Source organism: Bos javanicus, chromosome 17 (genome assembly GCF_032452875.1).
Source record: "Bos javanicus breed banteng chromosome 17, ARS-OSU_banteng_1.0, whole genome shotgun sequence".
NCBI lineage: Eukaryota > Metazoa > Chordata > Mammalia > Artiodactyla > Bovidae > Bos > Bos javanicus.
Window position 1 is genome coordinate 13,068,261 of NC_083884.1, and position 20,158 is coordinate 13,088,418.

At 42.3% G+C, this 20,158-nt stretch overlaps 1 protein-coding gene across 3 annotated transcripts in view; it reads right to left on the reverse strand.

Annotated features, from left to right (window-relative positions):
* Positions 1 to 20,158, reverse strand: part of C17H4orf51 (chromosome 17 C4orf51 homolog) — a 50,819-nt gene that overhangs the window by 15,509 nt on the left and 15,152 nt on the right. Inside the window, exons 3-7 of one of the 3 annotated variants that reach the window (XM_061384073.1) lie at positions 8,280 to 8,338; positions 5,832 to 5,895; positions 4,892 to 4,965; positions 3,736 to 3,774; positions 2,465 to 2,632 (exon numbers count right to left, since the gene is read on the reverse strand). In XM_061384073.1, the coding sequence (XP_061240057.1) occupies positions 2,528 to 2,632; positions 3,736 to 3,774; positions 4,892 to 4,965; positions 5,832 to 5,895; positions 8,280 to 8,338 (341 nt within the window). In that variant the 3' untranslated portion in view covers positions 2,465 to 2,527. The remainder of the gene's footprint in view (positions 1 to 2,464; positions 2,633 to 3,735; positions 3,775 to 4,891; positions 4,966 to 5,831; positions 5,896 to 8,279; positions 8,339 to 20,158) is intronic. The other 2 variants (XM_061384075.1, XM_061384076.1) reach the window with 2 other exon arrangements.

Consider the following 20,158-nt stretch of genomic DNA (forward strand, 5'->3'; position numbering starts at 1 on the left):
ACAGCATATTAAAAGGCAGAGACATCACTTTGCCAACAAAAGTCCATATAGTCAAAGTTATGGTTTTTCTAGTAGGCCTGTACAGTTGCGAGAGATGTACCATAAAGAAGGCTAACCACTGAAGAAATGATGCTTCTGAATTGTGGTGCTGGATGCTAGTGGTAAAAACTGCCTGTCAATGCAAGAGATAGAAGAGATGCATGTTGGGTCCCTGGGTCAGGAAGATCCCCTGAAGGAGGGCATGGCAACCCACTCCAATATTTTTGCCCTGAGAATCCCCATGGACAGAGGAGCCTGGTGGGCTACAGTCCAAAGGGTCGCAGAGAGTCAGACATGACTGAAGCGACTTAACACTCACGCACACTGGAAAAGAACCGAGAGTCTCTTGGACAGCAAGGAGATCAAACTAATCAATCCTAAAGGAAATCAACACTGAATATTCTTTGGAGGGACTGATCCTAAAGCTGAAGCTCCAATTCTTTGGCCACCTGATGTGAAGAGCTGACTCACTGGAGATGACCCTGATGCTGCGAAAGATTGAGGGCAAGAGGAGAAGGAGTGTCAGAGGATGAGATGGTTGGATGGCATCATCAACTCAATGGACATGAATGTGAACAAACTCTGGGAGATAGTGAAAGGTTAGCCTGGCGTGCTGCAGTCTACCGGGTCTCAGAGTTGGACATGACTTTGCAACTGAACAGTAACAACAGATTCATGCATCTTCCCATCATAGAAAATCACTAAATTCCTTAACTTGGGATATCTGGTTTTCTTTAATTAACAATAATCATTTGATAGTTAGACTACTGCCCTTTGCTATAAAACTTCGTATAACCTGGCTCCTTCCCTCGCCTCTTCTGAGCAATTCTCACTGTGTCACTTGACATGCTGTCTCCTGGGCTTGAAGTCTTTACATTGCCCACCAAATAAAATATAACACTCAATTTTTAAATTGTGAATATTCTTTAAATCTGGAGAAGGAAATGGCAACCCACTCCAGTATTCTTGCCTGGAGAATCCCAGGGACAGAGGAGCCTGGTGGGCTGCTGTCTATGGGGTCGCACAAAGTCGGACACGACTGAAGCGACTTAGCAGCAGCATAAGCATTCTTTAAGTCGACATTCAACAGAGGCCTTTACCTCCCTCTGCTCAAGAGCTTCTCCATGAAGCTGGCCAAGGCAAAAATCCTGGAGGTTTCTGAGTGGCTCCAAGGCAGCAGTTTTAAAGCAGTTTGGCGCCCTTAATGGAAACCATACGAAGGGATCCTGGGAATCAGACCAGAAGGCTTTCGGGGATAGTACTTAGCCTAACCTGGGCTAAAGAACAAAAATAACCACTAGGAGGTTTGGGAAGGGTTGGGAGAGGGACGAGGTAGAGGTGGTGGTACGACTTTTAATTGCCTTTTCTATTTAACAGAAACCATGTGGAGAAGGTCTGTTTGCTAAACGGGAGTAAACCCGGCAGCAGGCAGAGAGCAGGCTAGGGGGGTGCGGAGGAAGAGGGGTAGGGGGCAGCTACTTCCATAACCACACGAGATTCAGCTTCCCCCTCGGTGGGACAGCAGTCGCCGGGGCCCTTGCCTCCCAGGACAGCGGCGATGGCTTCACCCGCATAGTGTCTCCGCAGGGGTGACCTCCCTCTAGGGCGCTCGGCAGAGGCACAGGCTGGGGCGGCGGGGTCGTGGGCAGTGCGGGGCGGGGTGAGGGACTGGCACATCGAGCCCGGGTGGGGCCAGAGGGGGCGTTGGGAATGCAGTGGAGGAGGGTCGTAGAACTGGAGGAGGAGGAGCCGGAGAAGGCGACGGATCTCAGCACGGAGGAGGAGGAGGATCGTGGAGGGAGGGGGCTGACCTGGAGAGGAGGAGAGGCGAGAGAGAGGCGGAACTCAGCCCGAGGAACTCCGAGAGGAAGACCGCGGTGGGGCGGGGCTGGGGCTGAGATGCGGGCGGGGCGGGATGTGGGCGGGGCTTGTGGGACGCGAGGCCGCTCTGCAGGGACGAGAAAGGCCGCGATTCGCTCCGCCCCCAGATCTCGCCCCCGCAACGCCGCCAGCCGCCCCCCTCCCGCCAACTTGCTTCTCCGCGGCCCCTCGCGGGGAAGGAAGCTGGTTGTGCGAGGCTTGCTGTACGAGGCTGCGGCTCTGGCGACGATTGCTCTGAATACAAAAGAGCCTTTCTCACGCCCTTGCGCCCTTCCCCGCCTGGGGCGCCCAGATGGACGGCACTGGCTCCTTGGACGCTAGAGCCGACAGCTGTCGGGGCCACACCACCATTTCTGTGGTTCTTGCAGAGAAGCCTGCTTCCAGGTCTTTATAGAAAAGTTTAATGATCAGTATAATGATAACTTTGGTCCCCTCTTCCAGTTTGAGAGAAAAAACAAATTGAGGGATGAAGGCTTTTGATGTCCGGGAAATGCCCAAGAAAACCAACCTGCCTAGGTCCGTGTCTTCCCGGGCCCACTCATACCTCCAAGTCGTTAATAAAGCAGGCTCAGAGCCGCCAACTTTGTGGCTTCGCTTTCCAACTCAGCTAAACGAATGACGAGAATGGTCCTTTCCGAGTATAAACGACTTGATCAGCTTCTGAGCCTCCAGATGAACTAGTCTTGCTTATAGAATCACTTGGTTCACGAAACTGGGGAAAAAAAAAATGGCCCAGTTGTCAGCACTCGCCCATCCGCTAAGGTTAGTTTTTGCACAGTTGGGAATTAAATTGCCAAGACATCGATGATGAGCAGAAATTGGGATTGTTCCAGCATTTTCTTCCATCTCCTTTAATTTGTCTATTTCATATATCGTGTCTGTGTCAGGAAGGCCAGATCAATAAGCAGGAGAGGAAAGGGGGGCAAGAACTCTTAGAATCAATAACCGAATCATTGATCTCCTGGAATCAATAACGGCACCCCGTTCACTGCTGCTGCTGCTGCTGCCCTTTAATCATCCTTTAGCGGTAAGAGTATTTCCCCTGTCTTCCCTACCATCCTTTTAGTCCAGATAGCCCTGGGTGTGGATTTCTCTACTTTCCAGTGTTACAGCATGAACTTCTTGAAGATAGAACCCAGAAATATAAATATTTAGAAGATGGCTACCAAGCAAATACTTTTTAAAGTGAAAATATCGTTAATGATGGTTGAAAATTTCATTCAGTCCTTAATGCTACGGATGAAGATCATAATATAAAAATTGATTTTGCTTTATTATATAAGTTAAAAATGGTGATTTCTTTTATTCAGAATTTTAGGCCCAAGGCTTCCCAAACAAGGAGCCCGTGTTAATTGTGTGGGGTGTGCCCGTGTGTGTTGTACTTTCAGCTTCTTGTTGCACCATAAAAACAAGAGCAGGATGTAATGTCATTAATTTGTCGGGAATTGTTGACTTAAAAGAGGCTACTGTGAGTATAGAACATTCACTTTAGGGGAGGGAGGGCGGGGAAGCCCCTCGAAGAGACAGACAACTGTCCCCCCCGAACAGCTGCGGACACTGGCAGTGGAATGGCTTGGAACGAGTACAACTCTGTGCCGCGAGAGGGACTTATTTATTTAACAATAGTTAATGATTCTCCCAGGCAACTCCCAGGAGGCCAGCTCGCAGTAAACACACTTTCAGGAAATCAGCTACCCTTCCTAGAAGCCTGCACCAACCCTTCAGTGAAGGGAGGTCCCTGGCTATCTGCATAATACGACATTCAGTGGACTGCCCAGCTTCAAATGCCCCGGAATAATTCTTTCCACAGCTTACCACAGCTCTGCCCTCCTGAGCTAGGAAAGTTACCGAGTCCTAAGGCAAAAAAAAAATAAAGACAAATATGCCATTTCTGGAATACCACCATTCTAGTTACCTGGGAACCAAGTGGGCTGTTTAACCCTGTCCCGTTAGCTAAATGTATCAGATAAGCTAGTTGGTGCCCATAGACTAGCATTTTCCCAAGTGATATCTATCTATACTGTCTGTACTGGTAGTTCTTGTGATAATGTTAGGTAGTACTTGAATAACATTTTTTATTTTAATGGTCAGAGTTTTTTTTTTTTTCTAATATACATAACTAGCATACCAAACTGATGGTGCTATAAATATAATTACTTAGGGTGAGGCCACATTTTTTAAAGTCAATTTAAAGAGAAATTTTAATAAGCAAAAGTAATAAGATAGCAAAAGTCATTATAACTTTTTTTTTTTTAGGCCGCACTGTGAGGCATTTGGATCTTAGTTCCCTAACCAGGTATGGAACCTGTGCCCTGTACACTAGGAACGCTGTACCACCAGGGAAGTCCCTGTAACTTTTATATTAAATGAAGTAAAGTCAGTAGGGTGCTTGTAGAAACCAGTTTTTATTCTTTCTCTAGAAGTGTCTGCTAGAACTCCTATGATAGCGGAAGAATCCCATTGTCACCTCCTGCTTAAAATTACTGGTTTGGAGAAAGTCTGAGCAGGCAAGACAAAGCCTGGGCTCTAGAGACCCATGTCAGGGGGAGCAGGGCCAGTATATAGCGGGTGGCAGAATGGGCACATGACCTGGGTGGGTGGGCCCCCCAAAGGGAAGGACAGTCTGAGAACTTATTGCCTTTTTCACACGAGGTGGAATCCAGCAGATCCCTGCCGTCACTGATGAGCATTTAGACGGTACAAGAGAAGTTCCAGTCCCTCTACGCCTCTTTGAGGCTTGTTTCCAAAATAAGAGACCAACACAAGAAATGTTCACGATACTTTTGGGAAGACTGCTTATCAAAACAGTCTGTTTCCAGAGTTGTTTCTATGTGTCACGTGACTGTAAATGTTGGATTACCTTCACACCGACTCTAAACATATATACACCTCCACCCTGGAGGATACACTATGCAGAATTGTTGACACTCCCAAGGAGCCACTGTTGGGTGACAAGCAAAAAGATTCTTACGTGTTTCAGGAGCTCTCTCCTTAGAAGACTGTACTTCATCAGGCTCTTCGGTGCTGGCTTTTTAATTCTCGCATCTAGCGTAGAGAGACAGACTGCTAGTGGGCTAGGTACTCATGGTAAAGTCTATTACAGTAGGAATAGATGAACTGTACTCCTAAACCATTTTTTAATCAATAGTTCCATATACACTAGGAGAAGGCAATGGCAACACACTCCAGTTACTCTTGCCTGGAAAATCCCGTGGACGGAGGAGCCTGGTGGGCTGCCATCTATGGGGTCACACAGAGTCGGACACAACTGAGCGACTTCACTTTCACGTTTCACTTTCATGCATTGGAGAAGGAAATGGCAACCCACTCCAGTGTTCTTGTCTGGAGAATCCCAGGGACGGCGGAGCCTGGTGGGCTGCAGTCCACGGGGTCGCACAGACTCGGACACGACTGAAGTGTCTTAGCAGCAGCAGCCGTACACACTGCCTACTTCACACACACACTACCCACCTTCCCTCATCCGCAACTTCTGCCTCCAGCACAACCTTCTCACATGTAGTCTTTTTTGGAGCTGCCGCTGTCAAGTGGCTCTGTGGGAATTCTGTTTTTATGTCTGCATCCTACCATCCTTCCATTTAGCTTAGGAGAGGTTTGTGTGTGTGTGTTAGTCGCTCAGTCGTGTCCGACTCTTTGCGACCCCGTGGTCTGTAGCCTGCCAAGCTCCTCCGTCCATGGGATTCTCCAGGCAAGAGCACGGGAGTGGATTGCCATTCCCTTCTCCAGGGAGAGGTATGTACAATGAAGTAATAAAGTGTGTGATGGGAGGAAGGAGGCAGAAATGCAAAAGGCCTTAAATGGCTTCAGACTCTGGAAGGTATGAAAATATCTGATAAAGATCATAATTAAAAGCAAAATGTGGATGTAAAGTGGTAGTTTCGGATCAGACTTACATGGTCTTTCATAACCTGGAGGAGGACGTGCTGGAGGAAAATCCCCAGACAGAATTTGGTGTGCCTATGAAGAAGAGATGAAAACAAATATCAACCAATTTCACAACAATAGAAATTTAATCACATTCTTTTTCCACTGTTGTCCTCCCCATTCAAAAGGCACTTTGATACTGCTGTCAAAAGCCACCATAGCAAAATACTAATACTAAAATGAAAAGACAAAATTGGAGAAAATATTTATAAAATTGGACAGCTATCCTTATATGCAAATATAACTTATAACTATCCTTATATGCAAATAGCTTATACAAAGTAGTTAGGAAAAAGCTAAACATCCCAATAGAAAGGTGGTCAAAGGAAGTGAATACGATCGATCGTCATTGCTCATGGATTCCATTCCAAATCAATGCTTACAGTGCTTTTGAGATCATTCAAGGACATGCCCAAAGTGGCAAACAGTTGGAGTCACTCGGCATGCATGTTCTTGGTGGAGGCCCGACAAGAGCACGCTCTGCCTTCTTGTTTCAGTTCTGGTTCTGTAAACAAGTGACCCTTTTGCAGCCTATCTAGTGCCACACCTTCCGGCTTTTCGTGCCTTTTGTTAATGACCTCCCTGTTCTAAACGGCCCCCAGGTGCAGAGCTGACGTGCTGCTTAGTGTTGCTAAGTGCGAGAAGGCTGACGTGCCTTACAGAGAAAATACGATTGTTAGATAAGCTTTGTTTAGCTTATCTAACAAGTTTGGAGAAGGTGATGGCAACCCACTCCAGTGTTCTTGCCTGGAAAATCCCATGGACAGAGGAGCCTGGTGGGCTGCCGTCTATGGGGTCGCACAGAGTTGGACACGACTGAAGCGACGCAGCAGCAGCAGCAGGCACAAGTTATAGTGCTGTAGGATCAATGTTAATGAACCAACAATATATGTCAAATAAGGTGCTGTTAAACAGAAACACAAACTTAGGTATTGATCAGTTGGTGAAAATCGTATGACCAGAGGCTCACAGGAAAGAGACCCTGTATTTCTCTTAGGAGCAATAGTTCCGTATTCCCTGAGTCATGTTAGTAGACACTTTAAAAAAGATAACTACCTTGAATAATGAGAACTGACTATAATTCAAGAAAAGAGTATGAATAACTAGTAAACAGAAGATGCTCAACCTCAATGATAAAGAAATGAAAATCAAAAGAAAATTGAACTATTTTTATGAAACTAGAAAATATTAAAATTATTTTAAAAGCCAGCATTAGATAAAATATAGGAAAACAGGCACTCTTGTGAGCTGCTGTTTCATAAAACCAATGTTCTAAAAGGCAATTTGGCCATAAATCAGAATTTAAAATAAGTATGCCTTCTGACCCAATAATTCTGCCTATAGGAAAGTACTCTGAGATGATGATTGCACAATTATAAAAAATTTACATTCAAATTTACTGGTTCCTACAGAATTTGTAAGTTACAAATTTGAAAAGCCTAAATGCCCAGCAGTATGGCATATTTTTAAAATGATACATCCAGTGAATAGAATATTATGTATATATTAAAATAATGATTATGTTAACAGTGAAAGAGGTCCATGAAAACCTTAAATGATTAAAGCAGATTACAGAGGACAGTGGATCCCATCAGTGTATTCTATGTGTATGACTGTGTACATCTTTAAAAAACTTAATTGTTTTGGCTGTGCTCGGCCTTCGTTGCTGCGTGGGCTTTGCTCCAGTTGTGGTGAGCAGGGTCTCCTCTCTAGTCCTGGTGCCAAGCCTCTCATTGCCCTGACTTCTCTTGTTGAGGAGCACCAGCTCTAGGAAGGAGGGCTCCAGTGGTTGCAGCTCCCAGGTTCTAGAGCACAGGCTCAGAAGTTGTGGCACAAAGCCTTAGTTGCTCTGCGGCATGTGGGGTCTTCCCGCCTCAAGGATGGAACCCATGTCTCCTGCATTGACTGCTGTTTTCTTTACCACGGAGCCACCAGGGAGGCCCCCTGGGAGCATCTTTATGTACACATAAGTATAGAGAGAGATATCTAAGGAAGATCACTAAAATATTAATGGTGGTTCATCCCTGGGAGGAGGGGAAGGGTTTCAGGTAACTTTTACTTTGTCTCTGTTTCTCTGTATTATTTGAAAGTTTTCAAGCAGAGAAGAGCTGCTTTTGTTTTTAACTGTCGATGTAGTAATGTATAGTTATTGTCACACATGGGAAAGAGGGAAAATTCATGACTGTGAAAGAAGCAGAGAATCATCATCTCACAACTCCTGTTGGTAATCTTATATCTCCATCACCTAGAAGAAAGCTAAATGTATAATAAGCACTCAAAAATAAATGTTCCGTGAATGAATATATTAACAACTTCATTCCGCTCCAGTTTGTTTGTTTTCTAATTAATAACGACAAAGTAGTCTGCAGTCATTTAAACTCTACACGTAAACAATCAGTGAGAAATGTTGGACTCACCACTCCATGCTTGACAATAGATGAATTTTTAAAGGAACTGCTTATATGCGGTAACAGTCCTGCATGCAAATGAAGAAGAAAAACCAGGATCAAACCCAGTGTTAGAATAAAATTTCTTACATTCCCAATTAGGCTATACCAACAAATTGTAGCCTGGTGGGCTGCCATCAATGGGGTCACACAGAGTCGGACACGACTGAAGCGACTTAGCAGCAGCAGCAGCAGCAAATTGTACACACATCACTTATTTCCCTTTAGAATCTGATCAACAGAAAAGTAAGAAGACAAAGCTGTGACTAAAAGTTAACTCATATAGTAAACATTCTGGAGCTCCCAGGGTGAGTGGGTAAAAATGTTTTTATTTTTTTTAACCACTTTAACATTATTTTGTTTTTTTAGCTTTATAATGTCATTTATTGTTTATCGGTATACAAAAAACAAACTATAAGATTTCAAACTCATGTTCTCTTAAATGTTTTCTAAATTATTCAGGCAAACAAAGAACTCATCTCATTTGTGTGTGCAAACCTAATATCCCTTAGCAAATTTTCCCAAGTTTTGTGTGGTCTCAGGGTTATAATTCTGTTTGATTTTTCCAGTACCAGTAGCACAAGAGCACCCATGTCTGTGATGCCTGCCTTCTCTCACTGGCTTGCCTTTCCCTTGGTGGGCATAGACCAGCCATCCTTTACTGTCTTCGTCAAAGAAAATCCTATTGGCAACAGCCAAGAAGACATTGAAATTATTTGAATTTACAGCTTAAAAATGTTATCAGAGTAATTCAGTTTTACATGTCCTTTGGCTTTCTCTATAAGGTTTTCTTGAAGTAAGTCTAAAATTGGGCCTGTGTTCAGTATTAATTTTCTTAAATTTTAATTTAGCTACAAAATAATTCTTTATGTCCCCTCTCCCCCATGAGAAAGAAAAATTAACCTTTTTTAAGTGTTCCTCTTTTTTCAAGATTTTAATTTTTTAGAGCAATTTTAAGTTCACAACAAAACTGAGAGAAAGATACAGAATTCCAATATATTCCCTGCCCCAACACAGGCATAGCTTTCCCATTATTGGCATTCCCCCACCAGAGTAGTAACCATTGTTGCAGCTGCTACACCGACAGTGTACTAATAACATCATAATCACCCAAAGTCCACAGTTCCCATTACAGTTCACTGTTGGTGTTGTACATTCTGTTATTGTTTAGTCTCTAAGTTGTGTCTGGCTCTTTTGTGACCCACGTGACCCCACCAGGCTCCTCTGTCCATGGAATCCTCCAGGTGAACACTGGAGTGGGCTGCCATTGCCTTCTCTGGGGGGCCTTCCCAACCCAGGGATTGAACCCACATCTCCTGCATTGGCAGATGGGTTCTTTAATCACTGAGCCACCAGGAAAACCAGTACATTTATGGGTTTGGACAAATATATAAAGGCATGCACCCATCATTATAGTATTACACAGAGTTTTTTCACTGTCCTAAAAGTCCTCTGTACTCTGTTTATCCATCCCTGTGTAAACTTTAGAATCACTTTGTTGATATCCACAAAATAACTTGTGGTTTTGATTGGGATTGCACCGAATCTAATTTCAATTTCTACTTGTTCATTGCTAGTATATAGGACAGCAATCAAGTTTTATATATTAACCTTGTATCTTACAATCTTCCTATAATCTTTATTAGTTCCAGGACTTTCTTTTCTTTTTGGTCAATTCTTTTAGATTGCCTACATAGGAAATTGACTCATATGTGAATGAAGAGAGTCTCGTTTTTTCCTCCTCAATCTCTATACCTTTTATTTCCTTTTCTTGTCTTAATGCATTAGCTAGTACTTTCAGTATTATGTTGAAAGGAGTGGTGAGAGGAGAATCCTTGCCTTGTACCTGATCTTAGTGGGAAAGCTTTGAGCTTCTGTCATTAAATATGATGTTACCTACAGGTTTTTTGTAGATTTTTTTTATTAAGTTGAGGAAGTTCCCATCTTTTCCTAGTTTACTAGGACTTTTTATCATGAATGGGTATTGAATTTTGTCAAAAGCTTTTTCTGAATGTATTGATATGATCATATGATTTTTTATTTAGCCTGTTGATGTGATCGATACATTGATTTCTGAATGTTGAACTAGCCTTGTATGCCTGGAATAAATTCTTCTTAGATGTGGTGTATAATTCTTTTATTTGCTAATATTTAGCTGAGGATTTATGAATCTGTGTTCATGAAATGTATTTATCTGTATATCTCTTGTAATCTCTTTGTCTGGCTTTGGTATTAGGGTAATGCTGACCTCATAGAATGAATTAGGAAGACTTCCTTCACCTTTTGGAGAAGGCAATGGCATCCCACTCTAGCACTCTTGCCTGGGAAATCCCATGGACAGAGGAGCCTGGTAGGTTGCAGTCCATAGAGTCGCTAAGAGTCGGACACGACTGAGTGACTTCACTTTCACTTTTCACTTTCATGCATTGGAGAAGGAAATGGCAACCCACTCCAGTGTTCTTGCCTGGAGAACCCCAGGGACGGCGGAGCCTGGTGGGCTTCCGTCTATGGGGTCTCGCAGAGTCGGACACGACTAATGTGACTTAGCAGCAGTAGCAGCCTTCACCTTTTAACCTCTGAAAGAAATTGTAGAGAATTGGTATAAGTTCTTCCTTAAATGTTTGATAAAATTCACCAGTGAACCCATCTGGGCCTATTGCTTTCGGCCTGGGAAGGTTATTGATTCAATGTCTTTAATAGATATAAGCATATTCAGATTTTCTATTTTTTATTATTGAGTTTTGACAGTTTATGTCTTCAAGGAATTGGTCCATTTCATCTTGGTTATCAAATTTGTCAGCATAGAATTTTTCATAGTATTCCTTTAGTATCCTTTTTAATGTCTGTGAGCTCTGTAGTGATTTTCCTTCTTTGATTTATTTCTGATAGTAATTTATGTCCTTTCTCTACTTTTTTTTTAGCTAGCCTGTCTAGAGTCTTATTGATTTTTCTTGATTTTTTTCACAGAACCAGCTTTTTGTTTCCTTGATTTTCTCTCTTGATTTCCTATTTTCAATTTCATTGATTTCTCCTCTACTACTTATTTCTTTTCTATTGCTTACTGTGGGTTAATGTGCTCTTTCTCTTCTAGTTTCCTAAGATGGAAAGTAAATTGATTTTACATTTTTCTGATAAATCGATGAAATGCTATAAATTTCTGTCTAAGCACTGCTTTTACTGTATTACACAAATTTTAAGTTGTATTCTCATTTAGTTCAAAATATTTTTTAAATTCCTCTTGAGATTTCCTCTTTAATTCATGTGTTATTTAGAAGTATATTGTGCAATCTCCATGTATTTGGGGATTTTCCAGTAATCTTTGTTACTGATTTCTAATTTAATTCCACTGTGGTCTGAGAGCAGACATTCTATGAATGCTATTCTTTTAAATTTATTAAGGTGTATTTTATGAGCCAGAATGTGGCCTATCTTGGTGAATGTCCCATGTGAGCTTGAGAAGAATATATTTTCTATTGTTGGATGAAGGTATGTAATAGATGTTGATTATATCCAATTGATATGTGGTTGAGTTCAACTATGTCCTTACTCACTTTTTGTCTTCTAGATCTGTCTACGGAGAAAGCACTGGCACCCCACTCCAGTACTCTTGCCTGGAAAATCCCATGGACGGAGGAAACTGGTAGGCTGCAGTCCATGGGGTCTCTGAGAGTCGGACACGACTGAGCGACTTCAGTTTCCCTTTTCACTTTCATGCATTGGAGAAGGAAATGGCAACCGACTCCAGTGTTCTTGCCTGGAGAATCCCAGGGACGGGGGAGCCTGGTGGGCTGCCGTCTCTGGGGTCGCACAGAGTCGGACACGACTGAAGCGACTTAGCAGCAGCAGCAGCAGCAGCAGCAGATCTGTCTACTTCTGATAGAAAGATGTTGAAATTTCCAAACATGATAGTGGTTCATCTATTTCTCCTTAAAGTTTTATCAGTTGTCGCCTCATATAGTTTGATACTCTGTTGTCTGGTACATATGTGTTAAGGATTATTATGTCTTCTTGGAGAATTAACCCCCTTATCATTATTATTTATTATTATATCATCATCATTATTCTTTATTTATTCTTTATTTCTGATGAATTTCCTTGCTCTGAAGTCTGTTTGTGTGAAATATAGCTATTCCTGCTTTATTTTTAATTGGTATTAACATAGTATTTTTTTCCATTTATTTACCGTTAATCTATTTGAGTGGGTTAATATATTAATTAACCCACTCAAATATATTTATTTATTTGAGTTAATATATTTAAAGTGGGTTTCTTGTAGATAACATGTGATAGGATCTTGTATTCAGATCCACTGACCTCTGTCTTTTAACTAGTATATTTAAAGCATTGATGTTCAACATGACTGTTGGCACAGCTGGATTAACCTCTACCATATTGGTTACTGTTTTGTTTCTTGCCCTTACTCCTATTTATGACTTCCACTTTTTCTGCCTTCTGTTGCTTTAATTGAGCATTTTATATGATTCTATCTCCCTCCTTTCTTAGTATATTTATTCAGTTTTTTAAACAGCTTTTTTAGTAGCTGCAAGGAGATCCAACCAGTCCATCCTAAAGGAAATCAGTCCTGGGTGTTCATTGGAAGGACTGATGCTAAAGCTGAAACTCCAATACTTTGGCCACCTCATTTGAAGAGTTGACTCATTGGAAAAGACTCTGATGCTGGGAGGGACTGGGGGCAGGAGGAAAGGGGGACAACAGACGATGAGATGGCTGGATGGCATCGCCGACTGGATGGATGTGAGTTTGGGTGAACTCCGGGAGTTGGTGATGGACAGGGAGGCCTGGTGTGCTGCGATTCATGGGGTCGCAAAGAGTCGGACACAACTGAGCTGAAATTAACTGAACTAGAGTTTTCAACATATGTTTACAACTATACATTTACACCTGGAGAAGGACATGGCAACCCACTCCAATATTCTTGCCTGGAGAATCCGCATGGATAGAGGAGCCTGGCAGGCTACCATCCATAGGGTCACAGTCGGACACGACTGAGTGACTTAGCACTAGCAAGCACATACATTTACACTATAGCATGATATGGGCATACCTTATAGTAATAAAATATTCCTATTTCCTCCTTCCTTTTACTTGTATCATTTCTGTCATTCATCTCAGTTATAGAAGCATACGTAGGCACACATATATATTATTGAATACATTGTTACATTATTTTTGAACAAACTGTTATCTGTTAGATCAATTAATAAGAAAACTAAGTTTCATTAACTTGTTCCTTCTTCAGTGCTCTTCCTTTTTATGCAGATCCAATTTCTGACCCATATTCTTTCCTTCTCTGTAAAGAACTTTTAACATTTCTTGCAAGACAGGCTTACTGGCAACAAATTCCCTCAGTTTTTGTTTGTCTGAGAAAGTATTTCTTTCTCCTTCACTTTTCAAGGATAATTTCACAGGGCACAGAATTCTAGGTTAGTGGGTTTTTTTCTCTCAGCAACATTAAACATATCACTCTACACTCTTCTAGCTTCCACGGTTTCTCAGGAGAAGCTGAATATAATTCTAATCTTGTTTCTCTATAGGTAAGGTTTTCCCCTGTGGCTTCTTTCAGAATTTTTTTCTGTATCTTTTACTTTCTGTACTTAGAAAATTGTATATCTAGGTATAGGGCTTCTTTGCTTCTTTTGTTTGGTTTACATTTATCCTTCTTAATGTTCTCTGAACTTCCTGGATCTGTGGTTTGGTGTCTGACATTAATTTGTGGAAATTCTCAGCCATTATTGTTTTACATATTTTTTGTATCTCTTTCTTCTTCTTCTTCTGGTGTTCTCATTACATCTTTTATATTTGTCTCATGGTGGGTTCTGTATTTTCTGCCTTTGCTCTCCTTGTCTTTCAGTTTTGTAGGTTTATACTGAGGTAGCCTCAAGTTCAGAGTCTTTTTCCTTAAGCTGTGAGCAGTTTACTATTAAGTCCAACAAAGGCATTCTTTATTTATATTATCCTGTTTTTGATCTCTAGCATTTCTTTTTGATTCTTTCTTAAGATTTCCATCTATGTGCATGTGTGTGTGTGTGTGTAAGTGACACTAAGTCACTTCAATTGTGTCCAACTCTTTGTGACCCTATGGACTGTAGTCCTCCAGGGTCCTCTGTCCATGAGATTCTCCAGACAAGAATACTGGAGTGGGTTGCCCTGCCCCACTCCAGGTGATCTTCCTGAACCAGGAATCAAACCCATGTCTCCTATGTCTCCTCATTAGCAGGCGGGTTCTCTACCACCAGTGCCTCCAGGGAAGCCCCTATATGCACATACTGCTCATTTAATCTGTTTTATCAGAGCCTTTAGAATATTAACCATAGCTGTTTTAAATTCCTGATCTGAGAATTCCAGCATCCTGCTGTATCTGGTCCTGATGCTCTTAAACTTCAGATTGTATTTCTGCCTTTTAGCATGCTTTGTGATTTTTTTTTTTTCTTGATAGAAGGACATGATGTACCAAGTAAAAGGAATTGCTGTAAATAGGACCTTAATAATGTGGTGGTAAGTTGGGGGGAGAAGAGAAGCATTCTGTAGTCCTATGATTAGGTCTCAGCCTTTTGGTGAGCCTGTGCCCCCAGACTGTGAACTTCATACGTTTTTCTGAGTTTTTTCTCCCGTCTTAGGTGGAACAGCATGGCTGAGGTGGGCTGGGTGTTTCTCTTTTCCCACATAGAAGGGTGGAGTAGACTGGAGTTGTCAGTTTCCCTTCTCCCAGCTCAGTTAGGCCGTGCTAATACCCTGGCAGATTAGGCTCTGGTTGATGGATGTGAGTTTGAACTCTGGGAGTTGGTGATGGACAGGGAGGCCTGGCATGCTGCAGTTCATGGGATCTCAAAGAGTCGGACACGACTGAGCGACTGAACTGAACTATCTTCTCCTGAGGGATGTGTGTGTGTGTACAATCGCTCAATATTGTCCAACTCTTTGCAGCCCCATGGGCTGTAGCCCACAAGTCTCCTCTATCCAGGGAATTCTCCAGGCAAGAATACTGGAGTGGGTAGTGATGCCCTCCTCCAGGGGATCTTCCTGACCCAGGTGGATTCTTTACCACTAGAGAGTAAAGAATACTCTGGAGTATTTCAAAATGGTTCTTTTCCCCCTCCCCCTGCGGGAAGCACAAGGGAGTTGTTCTCTGATGTTTACTGTGGGTACCTGGTCAAGTTCCTGGAGGTAAATTTCACACACTATTGTAAGGCTTACCCTACTCCTGGTCTTTCTAGAATTTTTAACTCTTAGACTTGTCTACATTGTTGACAAATTGTTGCGTTGCATTGCCTGCATGCTCAGGCTTGTCTACTCTTTGCTACATTGAGCCTCCAGCAATCTGTCAGTTCCTGTTCAGATATTCCAACCCTCACACTGGTTCCTGTGGGGGGTTTCACCTGCGAGCCTCTGCTCTGGTAAGCTGTGACTCTTTGTATTCATCTCTCTCTTCAATCTTGGGAACGGTGGTTTGCTCTGGGTCATCACCTCCCTTATAGATCCAAGACAGTTGTTGATTTTTCAGTCTTTTCATCCTTTTACCTTTTGTTAGGATGGAGTAGACTCTTTCAAGTACATTAGGTACAGAAATGGACGCCAGAAGTCAGGGTAAACTTATGCCTGAAGCATCCTTCTGTGTCCACACAACTTATACTCTTAGAATCAGAGGGAACACCAAAAATATGCTAAAATTCTAAAGCTATAAATTTTTCTCAAGGTCGAAGAAGCTCTAGTGTACTTTTAATAATTTTCTTGAGGTATAACTTACATGTCATAAAACCGACCCAACCAGTTGAATGATTTCAAGTAAACTTAAAAAGTTATACAACCATCATCATCATACTATAAATTAGTATTAGAGCATTTACATTACCCCAATAAGATCCCTCATGCCCGTTTATGGCTAACGTCCTTTCCTACCTTCAGACACAGAAAACTACTAGCTTACTTTATCTATAGGTTTGCCTTTATTGGATATTTCATATAAGTGGAATCATACACTATATGATCTTATGTGCCTACCTGCTTTTATGTGGCATAATGTTTTTGAGATTCATCTGCCTTCCATATTTTGTTCTTTTCACTGATGGATAGTACTCCATTGTGTAAATAAAACAGATTTTGTTATCCATTCACCAATTGATGGATGTCAGGATTCTTTCCAATTCTCACTATTATAGATAGTACTGTAGTGAGTATTCATGTGCAAATCTTTGTGTAGACATATGTTTTCATTTCTCTTAAGTGAGTACCTGGGTTTCCCAGGTGGTGCTAACGATAAAGAACCCCCTGCCAATGCAGGAGACAGAAGAGACGTGGGTTTGATCCCTGAGTCGGGGAGATCCCCTGGAGGAGGGCATGGCAACCCACTCCAGTATTCTTGTATGGAGAATCCCGTGGACAGAGAACCCCGGTGGGCTACAGTACATGGGGTTGCAGAGAGTTGGACACGACTGAAGCGACTTAGCACACACACAAGTGTGTACCTAGGTGTGGAATTGCTGGATCCTATTGTAAATTTCCTAAAGAAAGGCAATGCCAAAGAATGCTCAAACTACCGCACAATTGCACTCATCTCACATGCTAGTAAAGTAATGCTCAAAATTCTCCAAGCCAGGCTTCAGCAATATGTGAACCGTGAACTTCCTGATGTTCAAGCTGGTTTTAGAAAAGGCAGAGGAACCAGAGATCAAATTGCCAACATCCGCTGGATCATCAAAAAAGCAAGAGAGTTCCAGAAAAACATCTATTTCTGCTTTATTGACTATGCCAAAGCCTTTGACTGTGTGGATCACAATAAACTGGAAAATTCTGAAAGAGATGGGAATACCAGACCACCTGATCTGCCTCTTGAGAAATTTGTATGCAGGTCAGGAAGCAATGGTTAGAACTGGACATGAAACAACAGACTGGTTCCAAATAGGAAAAGGAGTTCGTCAAGGCTGTATATTGTCACCATAGAAGTTATTTAACTTCTATGCAGAGTACATCATGAGAAACGCTGGACTAGAAGAAACACAAGCTGGAATCAAGATTGCCGGGAGAAATATCAATAACCTCAGATATGCAGATGACACCACCCTTATGGCAGAAAGTGAAGAGGAACTAAAAAGCCTCTTGATGAAAGTGAAAGTGGAGAGTGAAAAAGTTGGCTTAAAGCTCAACATTCAGAAAACTAAGATCATGGCATCCGGTCCCATCACTTCATGGGAAATAGATGGGGAAACAGTGGAAACAGTGTCAGACTTTATTTTTCTGGGCTCCAAAATCACTACAGATGGTGAATGCAGCCATGAAATTAAAAGACGCTTACTCCTTGGAAGGAAAGTTATTACCAACCTAGATAGCATATTCAAAAGCAGAGACGTTACTTTGCCAACAAAGGTCCGTCTAGTCAAGGCTACAGTTTTTCCAGTGGTCATGTATGGATGTGAGAGTTGGACTGTGAAGAAGGCTGAGCGCCGAAGAATTGATGCTTTTGAATTGTGGTGTTGGAGAAGACTCTTGAGAGTCCCTTGGACCGCAAGGAGATCCAACCAGTCCATTCTGAAGGTGATCAGCCCCGGGATTTCTTTGGAAGGAATGATGCTAAAGCTGAAACTCCAGTACTTTGGCCACCTCATGCGAAGAGTTGACTCATTGGAAAAGACTCATGCTGGGAGGGATTGGGGGCAAGAGGAGAAGGGGATGACAGAGGATGAGATGGCTGGATGGCATCACTGACTCGATGGATGTGAGTCTCAGTGAACTCCAGGAGTTGGTGATGGACAGGGAGGCCTGGCGTGCTGCAATTCATGGGGTCGCAAAGAGTCGGACACGACTGAGCGACTGACCTGATCTGATCTGATCTGATTGTAAATTTATGTTTAACTTTTAAAGAAACTGTCAAGGTGTTTTCCAAAGTATCTGTGCTAACTTTACATTCTCACCACCAATGAATGAAGGTTCTGGTTTCTCTACATCCTGGCCCACATTTGTTATTTTCTATCTTTGTGATTATAGCCATTGTTGGACTGCAAGGAGATCCAACCAGTCTATCCTAAAGGAGATCAGTCCTGGGTGTTCATTGGAAGGACTGATGTTGAAGCTGAAACTCCAATACTTTGGCCACCTGATGTGAAGAGCTGACTCATTTGAAAAGAGCCTGATGCTGGGAAAGATTGAGGGCGGGAGGAGAAGGGGACGACAGAGGATGAGATGGTTGGATGGCATCACCGACACAATGGACATAGGTTTGGGTGGACTCTGGGAGTTGGTGATGGACAGGGAGGCCTGGCATGCTGCAGTTCATGGGGTCGCAAAGACCTGGACACAACTGAGCAACTGAACTGAACTGAACAAATGTAAGGAAGTATGTCATTGTGTTTTAATTTGCATTTTGCTAATGACTAATCATGTTGATTTCTCTTGACTATTTTGATTAAAAAGGTAAGGAAAAAATTAAATTTGATTAAAAATAAATAAAAATTGATTTAAAAAGAAGAGTGTCGGTTTGGCATAATATGATGGGGTGTGGTCACCAGTGATGAGTCCAGGAAGAGGAATAGCATTTGGCAGATACTCATTATCTGCGCTGTTTTATGGTGGTAAACTTTTAAAGCAGGATATCCTAAGCTAAAATCAATGAGTTCAATAATTATCTACCTAAATTCAAGAAAAAACCACTTTTTCACAGTGACAGTTAGAGCAGGTAGATACGAAGTTTATCTTGCACAATTAGCTCTGATTATTGGAGAAGGCAATGGCACCCCTCTCCAGTACTCTTGCCTGGAAAATCCCATGGATGGAGCAGCCTGGTAGGCTGCAGTCCATGGGGTCACTGAGAATAGGACACGACTGAGCGTCTTCACTTTGACTTTTCACTTTCATGCATTGGAGAAGGAAATGGCAACCCACTCCAGTGTTCTTGCCTGGGGAATCCCAGGGACGGGGGAGCCTGGTGGGCTGCCGTCTGTGGGGTCGCACAGAGTCGGACACGACTGGAGCGACTTAGCAGCAGCAGCAGCATTCTGTAAATCCCTAGCCTTTCAAAGCTCTGTAAGACTTCTATAAATCCATAGGCCTGCCAGAGGCTTTCACTAGTTTTTGTCACCCTTCCTTTCAAAAATTATATAAGAGAATCATTAATTAGCAAGTTATATGATTTTAAAAAATAAAAATTTTATAGAAAGTGATTTTGAGGCATTTGATAGATTATGGGGGGAAATGGGGATTAGAATTTGTGCTGGACCGCTGTATGAGGGATATGTTGGGACTTTATGCCCATCTTTTAGCCAAACTTGTACATTTTTCTCATCGAGCTAGAAACAGTTCTCATTTTCTTCGGTCTGTTTGTGGAGAAGAATACCAACAAGCTCGCATATGCTGGTGTATGTATGGTCTGCTGATTTTTGTCTTTGCAAGCTAACAGTTGACAAAATAGAGCCCACGGTTCAACATGACCCTGGCAGTTTCAGCTGGCCTTTCAATTAAGGACATTCAACATTCCCCTAAATTGCCAGCGTGTATCCGCCTCCCTGCTTCCACTTCCTAGTCCTAGAACTGTAACCAAATTGGGCAGTTTTGTTGATGAAACTAACAATCTCACTAACTGCCAGCAAATTCTATCTTACGTATTAGGTCCATAAATCTTGTGCCAACTCTGATGGAATGCTACAGGTATATGGTTTTAAAAATAAGTTACCAAGAAAGCAAGTGTGGGTTTATGAGCACCTGCTCTTGCGGAATCTCAAGTTTGGAAACATTCTGGGTCTTCTAATCATGGAGTCCTCTACTAGGTGCTATGACAGAACAGCTCTCAGGTGTATTTGTGATTCTGTTTTCCTTTCTTAGATTTGGGGATCATGTGATCT